The following is a 16,735-nucleotide window of genomic DNA, read 5'->3' as shown; positions in this document are numbered from 1 at the left end:
TTCTGCCTTCCCCTCTGTAAGCCTTCCACTGAGGGCTGAGTCCAGCCTCTTGCTGAAGTGGAGAGGCAGAAGTGACTACGTTGGCGTCAGTGCCCCGAGCGCTGAGATTTGCGTCTGATGGTGAAAGAACGATATCCTGATTTTTCCTAGACCACCAGGCGGGACTTCAGAAACAGTCCCCAGGATCATCTATGTGGAGGCAAATTCTATTCCTCTTTAGAACTCAGAGCTACAATGCAGAAGCCTACCGGGCCAAGGAAAACAGCAAAGATGAAGGGGAAGACACTGCAGCCCTGTACTATGTCAAGGTAAGAGGTTTTGAGAGTCATTCAGTCTTCTTTATTGGTGGAGGAGGGTGGATCTAGAAGAAATAGAAGCCGGGCCCAAGCAGGAGCCCTGCTCGCTTTTCAGTATTGAGATGTGAGGGCCAACAAAGGAGATTCTATCTATACAAACCGGGAAAGCGGTCCTATTAATAATGAACTGGCAGCTTTTTATCTTAGAGGTGACTTTTATCAGCATAAAGAATCTCTAGGTAGTTAGGTTTGCTTTCTGGAGATAATCAGAAGGGCAGATGTGTTTATGTGGCAGTGGAAAGAGGAAGGAGGTGTGGATCTTCTGGCTATGATCTTCTGGCTATTAAGCAGCTTCAGATATTGTTAGGAAGAAGCCAGCCAATCTCTGTGGAACTTCGATCTTTTCAGAGAGGGTTAGAAACCAAAATTGTTCTGCCTGATGTCAATTATAATGGACAGGCTAGATGTTCTTATATTCTTCCCAAGCGTAGGGACCTGTCTACCATTAGATGTAATTAATCTCCGAGGACACTTCAGCTTTGCTGACAAACGTGAATGTGCCTTTTCGGAATGTAAACCCTAAGTCTTTCAGTCTGTAAATTCTGCCACCTAATGAACACTGTGGCTGTTTCTTAGGCGATTTTAACTTCAGGGGCCTCAAGACAGTACTTGATAAAATGACTGGAGTTTAGAATAAGGTGTTAGAAAACACAAGTTTTGGATTAACCGATTAGGTCTCTACCCCTGTAAAACTTGAAACGCATTTTCCTGAGAGTAGTGAGGCTCATTAAAAAGTGATTATTATTTATCAGCGGTTGAAACTGGGAATAAAAAGGGAGAAATAAAGAGGTCATTTGAAATTTGATTTTTTTTTTTCCTTTCATGCTCCCTGTCTCAGTTTTTGCAGCTGGGAATTGCTATTGCTTGTCTACAGAAGGTGGCAGTGGTGAAAGAGAATTCCCCTAGTTTCCCCACTGCTACTCGCCTCTCCAAGAAAAGGTTTCTTGTCCAAATCCTAGTAAGGTTTGCATCTGGTTAAATCGGCCTCGTTAAAGTGATCATCACTTAGATAAAATGACCGGATGTGGACTAACACATGTAAATCACTTTTCGACATTCACCCCACCCCCAACCCTTCAACACTTAGGTACAGATCTTTAAAATTATATATTGCACATTATTTATTCATATTCATGTCTTTCTCCCCCTTTAGACAGCAAAGTCCTTATGGGCAGGGAACGTGTCTGCTAATTCTGCTGTATTTTACTCTCCCAAGCGTTTAGTACAGTGCTCATAGTAAGAGCTCAGTAAATACCATTGATTTATTGACTGAGATGAGAGCAAGACACAAGTGAGTAGGTTGTCTCGAGAGGGGTGAAGCTTGCAAGCTGAAGTGTAGTGGGAGAGGAGTGAAGAAACGGCTGATTGAGTGCTTTTAAGCCCGCGGTCAGAAATTTCTGCTCAATGAGAAGATGGGCAACCATTTGGAGGGGTCAATCAGTGGTGGTTTTTGAGTGCCTACTGTATGCAGAATACTACCAAGGAGTGGGGAGACATACACAGGATGATGTAAAAAAAAAAAGATACAGACAACAGGGTGAAGTATGGACTGGAGAGCGGAGCGACTGGTGGCAGGAAGGTCTGTGAGGAGGCTGATTCAGTTGTTGAGTCAGGATGAAAGCTGAAGATCAAACACCCAAGAGGAGCAAGGAAAACAAGCATATTTCTACAGTCTTCCTCGCCACACCACCATTAAATACCACACATCTAATTCAGTTCATGCCCCACTTACCACCAGCTGCACTCTCACTGGTCCCCATGGGGGGTCAGAGTACAAAGTTCATGATTATAAGCCCATCATCAAGGGAGAGGGGGGAATCTGGGGAGCAGAGTTCTGATACTGATCAGTGTCCCACTAGGACAAGATGCAGCTCATTCTGGGGATCTCAAGAAGAATATCCAGAATGCCTCCTAAAAGCATAATGGGAACCTGGAAAACCAATCAGGGTGTTATTTAAAACTGCTCTGCTGAAAGCACACAGCCATCATTGTTCATTTAGTCACTGTAATTCCATTCTCCCTAATGGTAATAAAACAGGAGTATGGTAGCTTTACCAATACCAGCTTTTTTCTAAATCTCATGAAGGAAATGCCCCTTTAAACTAAGGATCCTCGAAAAAGAGACCAACAAGTATGTTACCCACAGACCTTTGTTTCCACATTATGTAAGGTTTTGGCATTCCCCCTCTAGACCGTAAGCTTCCTTTTTTTTATGGCATTTGTTAAGCACTCACTATGCGACAGGCACCGAACTAGCCCTGGGATAGATACAAACTAATTAGGTCAGTCACAGTCCATGTCCCACATGGCGCTCGCGATCTCACTCCTCATTTTACAGATGAGGTAACTGAGGTACAGAGAAGTTGGTCTTGCCCAAGGTCGCACAGAAGACATGTGGCAGAGTCAGGATTAGAACCCAGAGCCTCTGACTCCCAGGACTGTGTTCTTTCCACTAGGCCACTGAGAGAATCGTGTCTACCAACTCTGTTGAACTAGACTCTCCCAAGTTCCTAGTAGAATAGTCTGCATGCAGTAAGGGCTTAATAAATACTGATGAATAATTCACTGATACAAAATGCACTTATGGTCTCGATTGTAAGTGTAGGATGTGTTTGGTTGCTCACCCCGGAAAGTTTTTGACCTGAGAGGCTCAACTGATGGACTTTTTCCCCACAGAGAGATCTAAAAACAGAAGGGAGTTGCTGAAGAGCAGCTCCAGGCCCCCATAGCTCTCTGGAAGACTATGTGCGGGGGGTGGGAAGGGAGGGAGGGCGAGAGGAAGGGTGAGTTGACTAAAGAAGAAACCAGTGGAAGATGGCCGAAGAGACTTCTTCCTCTTGGTGCTGTGCCACTCATCGTTCAGCCTCACTCCCTCCCGCTTGGCAGGCTTCTCCCCCTTCCCACCTCTCGCTTCCTCCCTCTTCCCCTCCACAACCTGTGCCCCCAAACACCCCGAGCTCTGTAGTCCCAAGAACGGGCAGCCCGGCATGAAGCAGCAGTGGTGGTGGCAGCTCCTCGGTCATCTGCCCCCGCCACCCCCAAGCCCAAGCCCAGATGGACTTTTAGTCAGAGTCTCCTGATATTCCCTCCCTTGGCACTTATGACTATTGTGCTTCCCTGTCAGGAGGAAAAGGTTAGTGTTGGGAAGCAATGATTCAGATGCTCAACAACCTCAGGGGAAGTGGTCAGACACAAAGTTCCCGATTCACAGCAGGGTGTCCCGTTGACAAGGCTCTGGAAGGGAGGAGAATAACCGGGAAGCTTTCCCAAGAACCGTATATGTCTCTCCCCTACCTCCCCGCCATGGTTGCTAGGCTCGGCGCTGCCTGCTTCGGGTCCAGAGGGAAGCCCAGAAAGACTGCAAACATTCAATGTGGTCTAGTGGAAAGACCCCAGGCCCGGGAGTCAGGAGACCTGAGTTCTAATCCCGGCTCCGCCATTTGTCCGCTGTGTGACCGTGGACAAGTGGCTTAACTTCTCTGTGCCTCAGTTTCCTCATCTGCAAAATGGGGATTCATTACCTGATCTCCCCCCTTCTTAAACTGTGAGCCCCAAATAGGGACAAGGTCTGTGTATGACCTGATGATTTTCTATACACTCCAGGGTTTAATTCAGTGCTTGGCACATAGTCACTACTTAAAAAATACCACAATAATTAGTAGTAGAAGAAGTAATAATAATAATAATAATAATCTCAGCTCCACCATTTGCCTATTGAGTGATCTTGGGCAAGTCACTTAACTTCTCTGTGCCTGAGTTTTCTCACCTGTAAAATGGGGGTTCAATACCTGTTTCCCCTCCCTGCTAGACTGGGAGTCCCAAGTGGGACAGGGACCATTCTGATCTCTTACCCCAGTGCTTAGTAAAGCGTACCTAGTAAGCGCTGAACAAATACTGCAATTGTTCTCATTGTTGTTCGCATTAGGTGGCGCGTTTCCAGAGAGACTTGTGAGAGGTCGGAGATGGGGCTCTCTTGTGCCCATTTATCACTGGAGAGCAGAATGGGCAAGTAGGTCCGGCGCCCTGTATGCCAAGCATCTGTGCTAAACATTGGGATGCGTACAAGATCATTAGGTTGAACATACAAGATATGATCAGGTTAGACATAGAAGATAATCAGGTTGAACATTGTCCCTGCCCCACGTGGGGCTCACCGATATTAATCAATCACTTGTATTTATTGAGCAGTTACTCTGTGCAGGACGCTATACTAAGCACTTGGGAGAGTATACTATAAGAGTTGCTGCCCACAAGTACTTTACAGTCTATGGAGAAGGGAGAACGGGGATTTAATCCCCATTTTACAGATGAGGAAACTGAGGCACAGAGAAGTTAAGTGAGTTGCCTAAGGTTACAGACCAGGGGAGTGGGGCCGGAGCGACTTGGCTTTCTCTGATTGGATCCAGGCCTCAGTTTAAACACTTGGGAAGAAGACAGTTACCGGAGCCTAGGTGGGAAGTAGATGGGGTTGCTGACTTTGTCATTAGTTATTAAACGGAATTACCCGAAAGTTAAAAGGTTGACAAATGGTGACATCTGCTGGGACGTGGGATCACTGCAGAATCAGAATTGCTGCGCTCGTCTGCTCCACTCTGTGCCTTCCATTGTCACCACCATCGTCGTCGTCATTGCTATCTCTGAGTCTGCTTTTTTCTAACACTCCCAGAGCAATAGTATATCCTTGAGCTTCTACTGCGTGCAAACGCCCTACTGATCACATACATATAAGAGGTGATCCCTGGCCTGGATCGGCCGATAATCTAATTATCCTGCCATTCCAACAGCCGTCTAGACTATTCGAATGCATCCTTAGTATCCAAGTGGGGAATTTTGTATTTTTTTAAGCACCTACTACTTGTCAGGCACTCTACTGGGCACTGGAATCGGTACAAGTTAACCCGGTGGGACACAGTCCATGTCCCACTTGGGGTTCACAGTCTTAATCCCCATTTTACAGATCAGATTACTGAGGTATTGAGGTTCCCGAGGCGACCGAGAAGTGAAGCAGCAGACAAGCGGCGGAGTAGGGATTAGAACCCAGGCCCTTCTGACTCCCAGACCCGTGCTCTATCCACTAGATAACACGGCTTCTCGATCAACGATTGATTGATTGGCTCGTGTCCACTTACTCTCTTGCACTCTTCCAAACGCTTAGCACAGGGCATTAAACTGTCACAGAACAATGGTCAAGTGGAGAGTGCCCTGCTTTCCTCCCTCCAAAACAACACTGGTCGTGCCAAGAAGGCGAGACCCCTGTCCCCAAGGGGATGTGATGGATGCTGGGGCCTGGAGGAACAGGAGGCAAACACCATGGTTTTAAATTTTAAGGCACACCTCAAAAAGGGCCGCTGGGCTGTGTTCGTATGCAGACCGGAGGCCCGGGGGAAGTCTCGGCTCTGCCTCCCCACTTCCCTAGGCCTGAACCCACCCCGTCCCCGCCCAGACTAAATCACGGCTGGACACCTGGCCTGGCCGAGCCCGGCCCGCTTGGCCTCCACACAGCTTCCTTCGCATCGACCGGTGGCGAGGAGGCCCAGCTTGGCCTGCCTGGCCTCCACGGTCCTTCCTTCACCATCGACCGGTGGCGGGGAGGCCCGGTCTTGCTGCTAAGCAACTGCAAGGCTCCCTGCAGCTCTAGGAAAGGCAGCTTGTCCTGCGGCTCCCGGGGCTGCCAGGCGCTCGTCTGTTCAGATAAGATGAGCTCCTGACAGGGCGCTCCCCCCCACCTCTTCAATCCCCCACGCCTCAGGGGTCTGTGCCCGAAGGTGCCCCTGTTCCACCCGGGCACCCCATCCGATGACAGCTTCCTCCTCCTCTTCCTCTTTCTCCTCACTTTCCCTCATTTTCCTTCTCCACCTCTTCCCTCCTCCGTTTTCATCCCTTCTCTTCTTCCTCCTCCTTCTATTCTTCCACTTCTTCCTCTTCCTCCTTCCCACTTCCTTCTCTGGGGCCAGCGGGGCATCCCTCTTTTGGCTTGAGAGCCTGAGCTCCAAGTTGATCAAAAATTTCCCACTCCGGAGAAGTACCAGCCATGCCCCTCCTCTCCAACTGATGTGTGTGTGTGTGTGTGTGTGTGTGTGTGTGTTTTAATTCCCCAAAACCGGGGGTTGAGGATGGAAAAGAGCTCATTACCCTATTTATTGTGTTAATGAGATGTACATCACCTTGATTCTATTTATTTGCTATTGTTTTAATGAGATGTTCTTCCCCTTGATTCTATTGATTGCCGTTGTTCTTGTCTGTCCGTCTCCCCCGATTAGACTGTAACTCGTCAAAGGCAGGGACTGTCTCTATCTGTTACCGATCTGTCCATTCCAAGCGCTTAGTACAGTGCTCTGCACATAGTAAGCGCTCAATAAATACTATTGAATGAACGAAAAAGAGCTCGACTGAAAACCAGTATTCCTGATTTCCTCCCTTCCCCGGTTAGAGAAGCAGCGTGGCTCAGTGGAAAGAGCACGGGCCCTGGAGTCAGGGCTCATGAGTTCGAATCCCACCTCTGCCACTTGTCAGCTGTGTGACTGTGGGCAAGTCACTTAACTTCTCTGTGCCTCAGTTCCCTCATCTGTAAAATGGGGATTAAGACTGTGAGCCCCACGCGGGACCACCTGATTCCCCTGGGTCTACCCCAGCGCTTAGAACACTGCTCTGCACATACTAAGCGCTTAACAAATACCAACATTACTGTCGCCGATTCCAGAGGCATGGCTCTTCGTTAAGACCCGGGAGCTGCCAAATTAAACTGGAATGAATAGGCTTGTCCGGTCAGGAAGGTCCCAGCCATGCTCATCCCTGGCCAAGGCTCATCCCAGGGCCGGGCTCATCCCAAGGCCGGGCTCATCCCAGGCCGGGACTCATCCTAAGGCCGGGCTCATCCCAGGCCGGGACTCATCCCAAGGCCGGGCTCGTCCCAGGACAGAGCTCATCCCAAGGCCGGGCTCGTCCCAGGCCGGGACCCATCCTAAAGCCACGCTCATCCCGGGCCAGAGCTCATCCCAAGGCCGGGCTCGTCCCAAACCGGGATTCATCCTAAGGCCACGCTCATCCCGGGCCAGAGCTCATCCCAGGCCGGGCTGGGAAGACAGCAGGCCGGGGCCCGCCGGAGAAGGAGCCAGCCTCCTGAGGGAGACTTACTCTCTGGGGTTTCTTTGGCTCTCAAGGCCTGTCCCTTGCCCTTTCCTTCTTCCTTCCTGAGAGAAATATGCCAACGTGAGGAGCCAACCCAGAGCGCACCACACTTTCCCGAGGGGAGGGAGCAGGCCGAGGCTCGATGCCTTCAGCACCTGGGAGAGCGAGGGCGGGGTGGGTCCCGCCGGGACATCCTCATCATCATCCTCATCATCATCATCATGGTATTTGCTAAACGCTCACTAGGTGCCAGCCACTGTACTAGATGCTGGGATAGATACAAGCAGATCGGGTTGGACACCGTCCCCGTCCCATGTGGAGCTCACAGTCTCAATCCCCATTTTACAGGTGAGGCCCGGAGAGGTGAAGTGACCTGCTCAAGGTCACACGGCAGACCAGCGGCAGAGCCGGGATTAGAACCCACGACCTTCTGAGTCCCAGGCCCGTGCTGTAGCCACTGCGCCAGGATGCCCCGCAAGGAAGAGAGAGACGCAGCGTGGAAAGAGCACGGGCTGGGGAGTCCGAGGCCATGGGTTCAAATCCCGGCTCCGCCGCTTGCCAGCTGGGTGACTCTGGCCTCCGACAGCTCCTCGGGAGCCAACGAGATCCTGCGCTGGAGTTGGACGGGGAGGGGAGGGTCACTTTGGGGTTGGTGACCACTTCATCTTAATAATAATAATTGTGGTATTTGTTAAGCGCTTACTAGGTGTCAGGCACTCTATTAACCGCTGGGGTGGATAAAAGTAAATCGCGTGGGACCCAGTCCCTGTCCAACTTGGGCAAAGTATCAATCCCTATTGTACAGATGAGGTAACTGAGGCACAGAGAAGTGAAGGGACTTCCTCAAGGTCACACAGCAGACGACTGGGAGAGTCGGAAATCGAACCCAGCACCCCAGACTCCCAGGCCCGTGCTCTATCCACTGCACCACGCTGCTTCTCATATTGTAATTTTCCGCAGTGGGCAATGGCCAGAGGTTTCCCTAGTCCCCGGGGACGTGGCTTAGTGGCAAGAGCCCGGATTGGGGAGTCAGAGGACGTGGGTTCTAATCCCGCCTCCGCCACTCGTCTCTGTCTGACCTCGGGCAAGCCGATTTACTCTCGGTGCCTCAATTCCCTCATGTGTAAAATGGGGATTAAGAATGTGAGCCCCGAGTGGGACAACCTAATTACCTTGTATCTACCCCGGCGCCTAGAACAGTGATTGGCACAAGGTAAGCACTTAACAAATACTATCATTATTATTATTATTATTATTAATGCAGTGTTTCCTTCCTGAGGTCCAGGACTCTCTGAAAAGCAGGAGGATGCTCCTGGCTTTGCTCTGGGAGTTTCAAATCTTCACCTCAATATCTCTCTCCCTTTCCCTGTCTCTCCCTCTCTCCCTGTCTCTCCGTCTCTCTGTGTGTCTCTCTCTCTGCCTCTGCCCTTTTCTGTCTCACTCCCCGCCCCATTCTGTCTCTGTCTGTCGGTCCTTGGTAACACCGGGGCTCCACCGCCCCGGGAGGAAATGAAGTGATGTTATTTCTGAGTCAGATCAGTTTTCAGCTCCGAGGGAAATCTCCCTTCTCCCTGACAGCCGCCCCTCGGCCCCCGGCAGTGCCAGTGCCAGTGCCAACGCCAGTGCCAGCTCCGTGTCACCTCGCAGCCCGGCGCCGCTTCCGCGGCGGTGAAAGGGAGGGAAGGAGGGAAGAAAGAGCCTGCTCGAGTCGGAAAGAGCACGGGCTTGGGAGTCAGAGGACGTGGGTTCTAATCCCGCCTCGGCCACTTATCTGCCGTGTGGCCTTGAGCAAGTCACTTGACTTCTCTGTGCCTCGGTTACCTCTTCTGTAAAATGGGGATTGAGACTGTCAGCCCCAGGTGGGGCAGGGACTGTGTCCGACGTGATTTGCTGGTGTCTACCCCAGGGTTTAGTAAGGGGCCTGGCACATAGGAAGCGCTTAACGAGGACCACAGTTATTATTATTAAGGAAGGGAGATGGAGGGAAGACTAAAGACGAGGGAGGGAGGGAAGCGGGAGGAAGGCTAGGAGAGAGAGACAGCGGAAAAAGGGAGAGAGAGGATAGGAAGGAGAGAAGCAGCGAGGGAGGAAGGGAGGGATGGTTGGGGGACAGGCCTGGGGCGGCATCCTCTCTGCGGCTTGTACGTGATAAGTACTTAATAAATACCGTTATCATCATTAGAATTATTATTATTACGATTCCTTCCTGGGTTCCAGGGCTCTATAAAACTCAGTGTCCCCGGCGGCGGTGGAGCCGGCCCGTCCTGGTCTCTCCACCGGGCCCAGAGTGGGGCGGGCCGAGCCGGGGATGGGCAGAGATGGCAGGGGGATCCACTCGATCCCAAAGGGAAAGAGGAAACGAACCGGGGCGGCGAGGCAGGGAAACCAGGCTCCGGGCGGGGGCGAAGGTGAGACGAGGCCCCTGGGTGGGGGGCGGCCGGGATCCGGCCCGGAAATTAAAATGACACACGGGAGCCGGACGGGACAAACCCAATTTCTGAAAATGCAGAGGTCCCCGGGCCCAGCAGCCTCGCGTGGCCCTCAATTTCCCACCTTCCACAACCCCACAAGCAACCACCTCTAGGCCCCCCAATCAATCAGTCAATCGATGACACTTACTGAGCGCTCACTCCCACTCAAGCCCTGTGTGCATTAACAATAATAATGCCGGTATTTGTTAAACGCCTACTATGTGCCAAGCACTGTTCTAAGCGCTGGGGTAGATCCGAGGTCATCAGGTTGTCCCACGTGGGGCTCACAGTCTTCATCCCTGTTTTACAGGTGAGGTCACTGAGGCACAGAGAAGTGAAGTGACCTGCCCAAGGTCACGCGGCCGACAACCGGCAGAGTCGGGATTAGAACCCACGACCTCTGACTCCCAAGCCCGGGCTCTTTCCACTGAGCCACGCTGCTTCCACGCCCAGATGCTGATTGCCTGTGATTCTCCGAGGAAACACGTTATTATTATTGTTGTGGTAATTATTAAGCGCTTACTATGTGCCAAGCACTGTTCTAAGCGCTGGGGGTCGATGTATGAGAAGTAGTGTGGCTTATTGGAGAGAGCACGGGTTTGGGAGTCACTTGTCAGCTACGTGACTTCGGGCAAGTCACTTCACTTCTCTGGGCCTCAGTCCCGTCATCCGTAAAACGGGGATGAAGACCGCGAGCCCCACGTGGGCCAACCTGATCACCTCGTATCTCTCCCACCGCTTAGAACAGTGCTCGGCACATAGTAAGCGCTTAACGAATGCCATTATGATACAAGGTCGTCCCACGTGGAGCTCACGGTCTTCATCCCCGTTTTACGGATGAGGTAAATGGGCTTGCCCCAGGTCACGCAGCGGACGAGTAGCAGGGGCGGGATTAGAACCCACGTCCTCTGGGTCCCCAGCCCGGGCTCTTTCCACCAGGTCGGGGGCGATGGGGGGCTGAGAGAGGAAGAGACAGAAGGGGAGAGGGAGACGGGGCCGCAGAGATCGATGGAGGGCGAGACCGGCAGAGACGGAGAGAGAGAGAGAGGGAGGGAGGGAGGGAGGGAGGGAGGGAGGCAGGGAGGCAGCACAAGCCAGGCGAGGCCCGTAGCTGTTGTTCCCGGGCTCAGACCCCGCCGTGGGGGGCTGGGGTCGGGGGGAGCCAGGGGAGGCCGCCTCGGCCGCTCTCTCTGTCTCTGTCTCTGTCTCTGTCTCTGTCTCTCGGCCCGCGGGGCTCTGCCGTCCGCGGGCTGTGCCTCTCTCTCGGGGAGCCCTGGAGCTCCACCTTCTCTTCTCATTTCCTCCAATCCTGCCTTCACCACCGCCCCTATCCTGGGCAGCCTCCTCTCCCCCTGCAGCCTCCTCTCTCCTTCCAGTTTCCTCTCCCCCTTCCAGCCTCCTCTCCCCCTGCAGCCTCCTCTCCCCCTGCAGCCTCCTCTCTCCCTCCAGCCTCCTCTCTCCTTCCAGTTTCCTCTCCCCCTTCCAGCCTCCTCTTTCCCTGCAGCCTCCTCTGCCCTGGCAGCCTCCTCTCCCCCTGCAGCCTCCTCCCCCCCTCTGCAGCCTCCTCTCCCCCTGCAGCCTCCTCCCCCCCTGCAGCCTCCTCTCCCCCGGCAGCCTCCTCTCCGCCTGCAGCCTCCTGCCCCCCTGCAGCCTCCTCCCCCCCTGCAACCTCCTCTCTTCCTACAGCCTCCTCCCCCTGCAGCCTCCTCTCTCCCTGCAGCCTCCTCTCCCCGGGCAGCCTCCTCCCCCCCCCCGCAGCCTCCTCTCCCCGTGCAGCCTCCCCCGCCCGGGCAGCAGCCGCCTCTCCCCCCCGTGCCTCGGCGTCAGGGGAGGCTGGGCGTGGAGTCCAGGAGGAGCGAGCAGGTGGCTGGGAGGATATAAACGGCGAAGGCATTTATTTATTCTTTGCTTTTTATTTGGAGGCAGGAAGGAGAGGAGGGGAAAAGAGGGGAGGGGAAGAGAGGGGAGAGGAGGGGAGGGGAAGAGAGGGGAGAGGAGGGGAGGGGAGGGAGCCTGGCGGGCGGCGGGGAGGCGGAAATCGAGGGAGCCGAAGAGAGAGCCCGGACCGGTGAGAATAACAATCGGCATTAGAATAAAAATAATAGAGAAGGGCGGGACGCATGCGCATGGCTGGCCAGCCGCCGGCTCCGGGTGAGAAGCCCGCCGCTAACGGATGTGACCCGGGCAGGGATCTCCGGGGGGCTCCCGACGCTGCCGGGCAAGGAGTAAGTACCCGCCGCTCCGCCGGACGCCTTGGCCGCCCCGGCCTCCACGGGGATAGGACGAGGGCCGCCCGGCTGGGGCCGGACAGGGGGCCGGGGCTGGGGCCGGGGCTGGGGCTGGGGAGTGGGCTGGGAAGAGGGCTGGGGCTGGGGAGTGGGCTGGGAACGGGGCTGAGAAGGGGACTGGGGCTGGAGAGTGGGCTGGGAAGGGGGCTGGGGCTGGGGAGTGGGCTGGAAAGGGGGCTGGGGCTGGGGAGTGGGCTGGGAAGGGGGCTGGGGCTGGAGAGTGGGCTGGAAAGGGGCTGGGGCTGGGGAGTGGGCTGGAAAGGGGGCTGGGGCTGGAGAGTGGGCTGGGAAAGGGGCTGAGAAGGGGGCTGGGGCTGGGGAGTGGGCTGGGAAGGGGGCTGGGGCTGGGGAGTGGGCTGGGAACGGGGCTGGGGCTGGAGAGTGGGCTGGGAAAGGGGCTGAGAAGGGGGCTGGGGCTGGGGAGTGGGCTGGGAAGGGGGCTGGGGCTGGAGAGTGGGCTGGGAAAGGGGCTGAGAAGGGGGCTGGGGCTGGGGAGTGGGCTGGGAAGGGGACTGGGGCTGGGGAGTGGGCTGGGAAGGGGGCTGGGGCTGGGGAGTGGGCTGGAAAGGGGGCTGGGGCTGGAGAGTGGGCTGGGAAAGGGGCTGAGAAGGGGGCTGGGGCTGGGGAGTGGGCTGGGAAGGGGGCTGGGGCTGGGGAGTGGGCTGGGAAGGGGGCTGGGGCTGGAGAGTGGGCTGGGAAGGGGGCTGGGGCTGGGGAGTGGGCTGGAAAGGGGGCTGGGGCTGGAGAGTGGGCTGGGAAAGGGGCTGAGAAGGGGGCTGGGGCTGGGGAGTGGGCTGGGAAGGGGACTGGAGCTGGGGAGTGGGCTGGGAAGGGGACTGGGCCTGGGGAGAGGGCTGGGAAGGGGGCTGAGAAGGGGGCTGGGGCTGGGGACTGGGCCGGGAAGGGGGCCGACGAGGGGACTGGGGCTGGGGAGTGGGCTGGGAACGGGGCTGGGGTTGGGGAGGGGCTGGGACTAAGGATGGGGCCGGGAAGGGGCCTGAAACTGGGGAAGGGGCTGGGGTGGGGGCTGGAGCTGGGGCTGGGGAGGCCACCACTTTTCCCGCGTTGGGGTCGGGATGGCGGGGGGGGGGTCTCTTGTCTCATCTCTCTCGGAGGACCACGAGGCATTTTCTGGCCATCCGGGGGGTCAAGGTGATTGGGGGCTTCGGAGGGCGGGGGGTCTCCATCCCCTTCTCCCCCCACCGAACTGCTCCCGCTGAACTCTGGGGTGTGACAGGCGGGCCGAGGGACGGGGCAGGCTTGCTGGGGGCTAGCGGCATGGGGAGGGCACCCTCAGCAGCTGCCCTGGCCGGGGCATTTCTTACAGCCGAAGGAGATCCGTGCCCTCTGGAAGGGGGTCGGGGGTCAGGGAGGACCCGGTGAGGGAGGAAGGGCGGGAGCAGAGTTCAGACGGGTAATGGGGCCGGAGCGGAGGGCGAGGGGAACGGGCCCCTCGGGGCCCGGACACCTGGGGTGGCGGAAGGGAGGGAGGCTTAAACATCTTTAGGAGGCACCGCTTCAAGGCTCTAGGGCCATGGGCAGTCGCCCCGCCCCGCCCTCCAACCCCTGCCCCGAAGGTCCGCCTGGGGGGAACCGGGAGGGGAAGCTCAGATAGTTAATAATAATAATAGTTATGGCATTTGTTGAGCACTTACCGGGGGCCGGGCACTGTACTAAAAGCTGGGGTAGAGACGAGCAAATCGGGTTGGACGTAGTTCCCGTCGCCACGTGGGGCTCACGGTCTCCATCCCCATTTTACAGGTGAATGTGCTGAGGCCCAGAGAAGTACGTAACGATAATAATGATATCCGTTAAGCGTTTACTATGTGCCGAGCACCGTCCCAAGCCCTGGAGTAGATACGAGGTGATCAGGTTGTCCCACTTAGGGCTCACAGTCTCGCTCCCCATTTTACTGATGAGGTCACTGAGGCCCGGAGAAGCGAAGTGACTTGCCCAAGGTCACACAGCAGGGGAGTGGCGGAGCCAGGATCGGAACCCACGAACTCTGATTCCCAAGCCCAGGCGCTTGCCACTAGGCCGTGATGCTTCCCCTAAAGCGACTCGGCCACGGTCACACGGCAGACGAGTGGTGGAGCCGGGATCAGAACCCATAACCTTCCGACTCGCAGGCCCGTGCTCTATCCACTACGCCACCCTGCTGCCGGGGAGTCAGGAGGGCACACACCCCCTTCGTTAGCTGTGGGACGGAGCGATGGGGGGTGTGGGGGTGGCTCCGGACAGGGGGCGGGGAGCCCGAATGTCCAGAGGACTCTTTCACCAGCTACTCGATTGTACTCGCCCAGATGCTTAGGGCAGTGCTCTGCGCACAGTAATTGCTCAGGAAATATCAGGGATCGATAGATTGCTCCTTCCCGGCCCACCCAGCGTAAGAGGAGCGGGGGGTGGGAGTGGGCAAGGAGGAGGAAGAGGAGAGGGAACCTGGACGTAGGCCAGCTTGGGGACCCCTCCGCTCTCAGATCTTCCCCTCATCCCGCCTCTCTGCCTTTTTTCCCCCAGATGTTCGGGGCAAAGCGTGGCAGAGGGGAGAGGAGGGCAGGTCAGCGAGGGTGGGGACCATGCCCCAGCCTGGACTTTCCGCCCACAGGGAGCGGGAGAGGAGTAGGGTTGACAGGGCTGGGGGCTGGAGGGGTCGGGCACAGAGCGGTTACCACAGCGTCCCCCAGAAAACCCTCCCTGGTGCCCAAAGGGGCCGCCGCCTCCACTACTCCAAACAGCTACTGATGCCAGGTAAAAAGAGCGAGAGTGTGAAGGTGTCTGTACCCACGAAGGGGTTTTGAAATAGGGGTGGGGGGAGGGACATAACCGTCCCCCCACTATCAGTGGCCAACAATGACCCGGACTCCCGTCCTGGGAGACTAGAAGCCGCGTCTCCAATCCTAGGTTGGTTCCCTCGGCCTCTCCAGGCCTCCTCTCTCCTGCTGCTCTCTCCCAATCCTTAATGACTTGTTTAGCTCCACTTTCACTTTCAGAGGTTATAAAGTGTGTTTGAGTTCAGTCCTGAAAACCACCCCACTCTGCCACAGAAGTGCGCGCGCGCACACACACACACACACACACACACACACACACATACACATACCCCCCTCCCAAGCCTTCCTAGGAGTAGGTGTGCCTGGGTATACATCTGACGGCAGAGTGCAGCCACAGCCTGAAAATAGACTCGTGTTGTGGGCTGGGTTTTTCAGTTTCATTAAAATTTGTTCCTGCCCACGCTGGGATCTCTTTCAGACCCCAGGCCTCTTGGCCCCCGCTGATTTATTTGGCAGGTACAAAGGGATCTGACATGTTGTTGAAATATGCTAGACACGTAAATAAACCATCACTTAAAATATAGGTGGAATCAGCGTGCCCTAGTGGATGGAGCACGGGCCCGGGAGTCGAAAGGACCTAGGTTCTAATCCTGCCTCTGCCACTTGCCTGCTGTGTGACCTTGGGCGAGTCACTTCACTTCTCTGTGCCTCAGTTACCTCATCTGTAAAACGGGGATGAAGACCGTGAGTCCTACTTAGGACAACCTGATTACCTTGTATTTATCCCGGTGCTTAGAACAGTGCTTGGCACATAGTAAGTGCATAACAAATGCCAACATTATTATTATTATTATTCTCCGTGCCTCAGTTACCTCATCTGTGAGCCCCACAAGGAACGTGGACTGTGTCCACCCCTATTAGCCTGTATCCACCCCAGTGCTTAGTACAGTACCCAGGAAAGAGTAAGCACTTAACAAATACCATTAAAAAAAAGTGGAAACCCCACATAATAAGCAAGAGGAAAGAGGAAACAGAGGCAATAGGTAAGCACAAAGCCTTGTGATTATCTCTGGACCAAGGAGCTCTTATATGGGAGCTACGCATGAACGTGGAACAATCCAAATTTGATTTTGAAGAGGGTTTTCATACCCACCCCTCAGGCATTGTGAGTCTTATATTTACAAGCTTTTCAGACACCTCCACTCTCCTCTTTGGGCTTTGAGAGTCACAATAACAACGCTTGCGGCCACGGTTCCCCTCTGAGGCCCTCCGTGGGCTGCTCAAAGCCCGAGCTGAAAAGTAGCACTTGGGAAGCGAGGGAGAGTTGTCCCAGAATTTGCCGCCGTGCCGCGTTCTCTGTAGCTCCCGCCTCTTCCCCGGCCCAGCCATTCCGTTCCCCTGTGAGAACCCACGGAGGAGTTCTCAGTTTGTCTGGGTGGCTCCGGCGAAGGGTGGCCGTAGGCAGAGGTGGGTCTCTAAAGACCTGCCCCACCTCGCTGCAGGAAGGGGGACATTGAACGTATTCATTCCTCCAAGGGAGACTGGCTCAGTGGGCAAAATGGAGGATCCGGAGGGACAGCTCTCAGTTGAGTCACTCTCAGGGACCTTTCTCACTTCTAAAGCCCTGCAGTGATCCACGTGACTCTGGTACATCTAGTGTCCCCATAGTCCCTCAGAATAAAAATCTGAAAAGCCTCAAAAACTTCACGCCTCACCCTCGA

General features: G+C 55.3%; 1 protein-coding gene across 1 annotated transcript in view; it reads left to right on the top strand.

Moving 5' to 3' along the window:
• The first annotated feature begins 11,975 nt into the window (after positions 1–11,975).
• RGS20 (regulator of G protein signaling 20) overlaps positions 11,976–16,735 on the top strand; it is a 43,771-nt gene continuing 39,011 nt past the window's right edge. Inside the window, 1 exon segment of the mRNA XM_029068538.1 lies at positions 11,976–12,180. Within this exon segment, the coding sequence (XP_028924371.1) occupies positions 12,076–12,180 (105 nt within the window). The 5' untranslated portion in view covers positions 11,976–12,075.

Source organism: Ornithorhynchus anatinus, chromosome 7 (assembly GCF_004115215.2).
Source record: "Ornithorhynchus anatinus isolate Pmale09 chromosome 7, mOrnAna1.pri.v4, whole genome shotgun sequence".
NCBI classification, from domain to species: Eukaryota; Metazoa; Chordata; class Mammalia; order Monotremata; family Ornithorhynchidae; genus Ornithorhynchus; species Ornithorhynchus anatinus.
The sequence above is the reverse complement of the archived record's forward strand: the minus strand, read 5'-3'. Positions and strand labels throughout refer to the sequence as shown.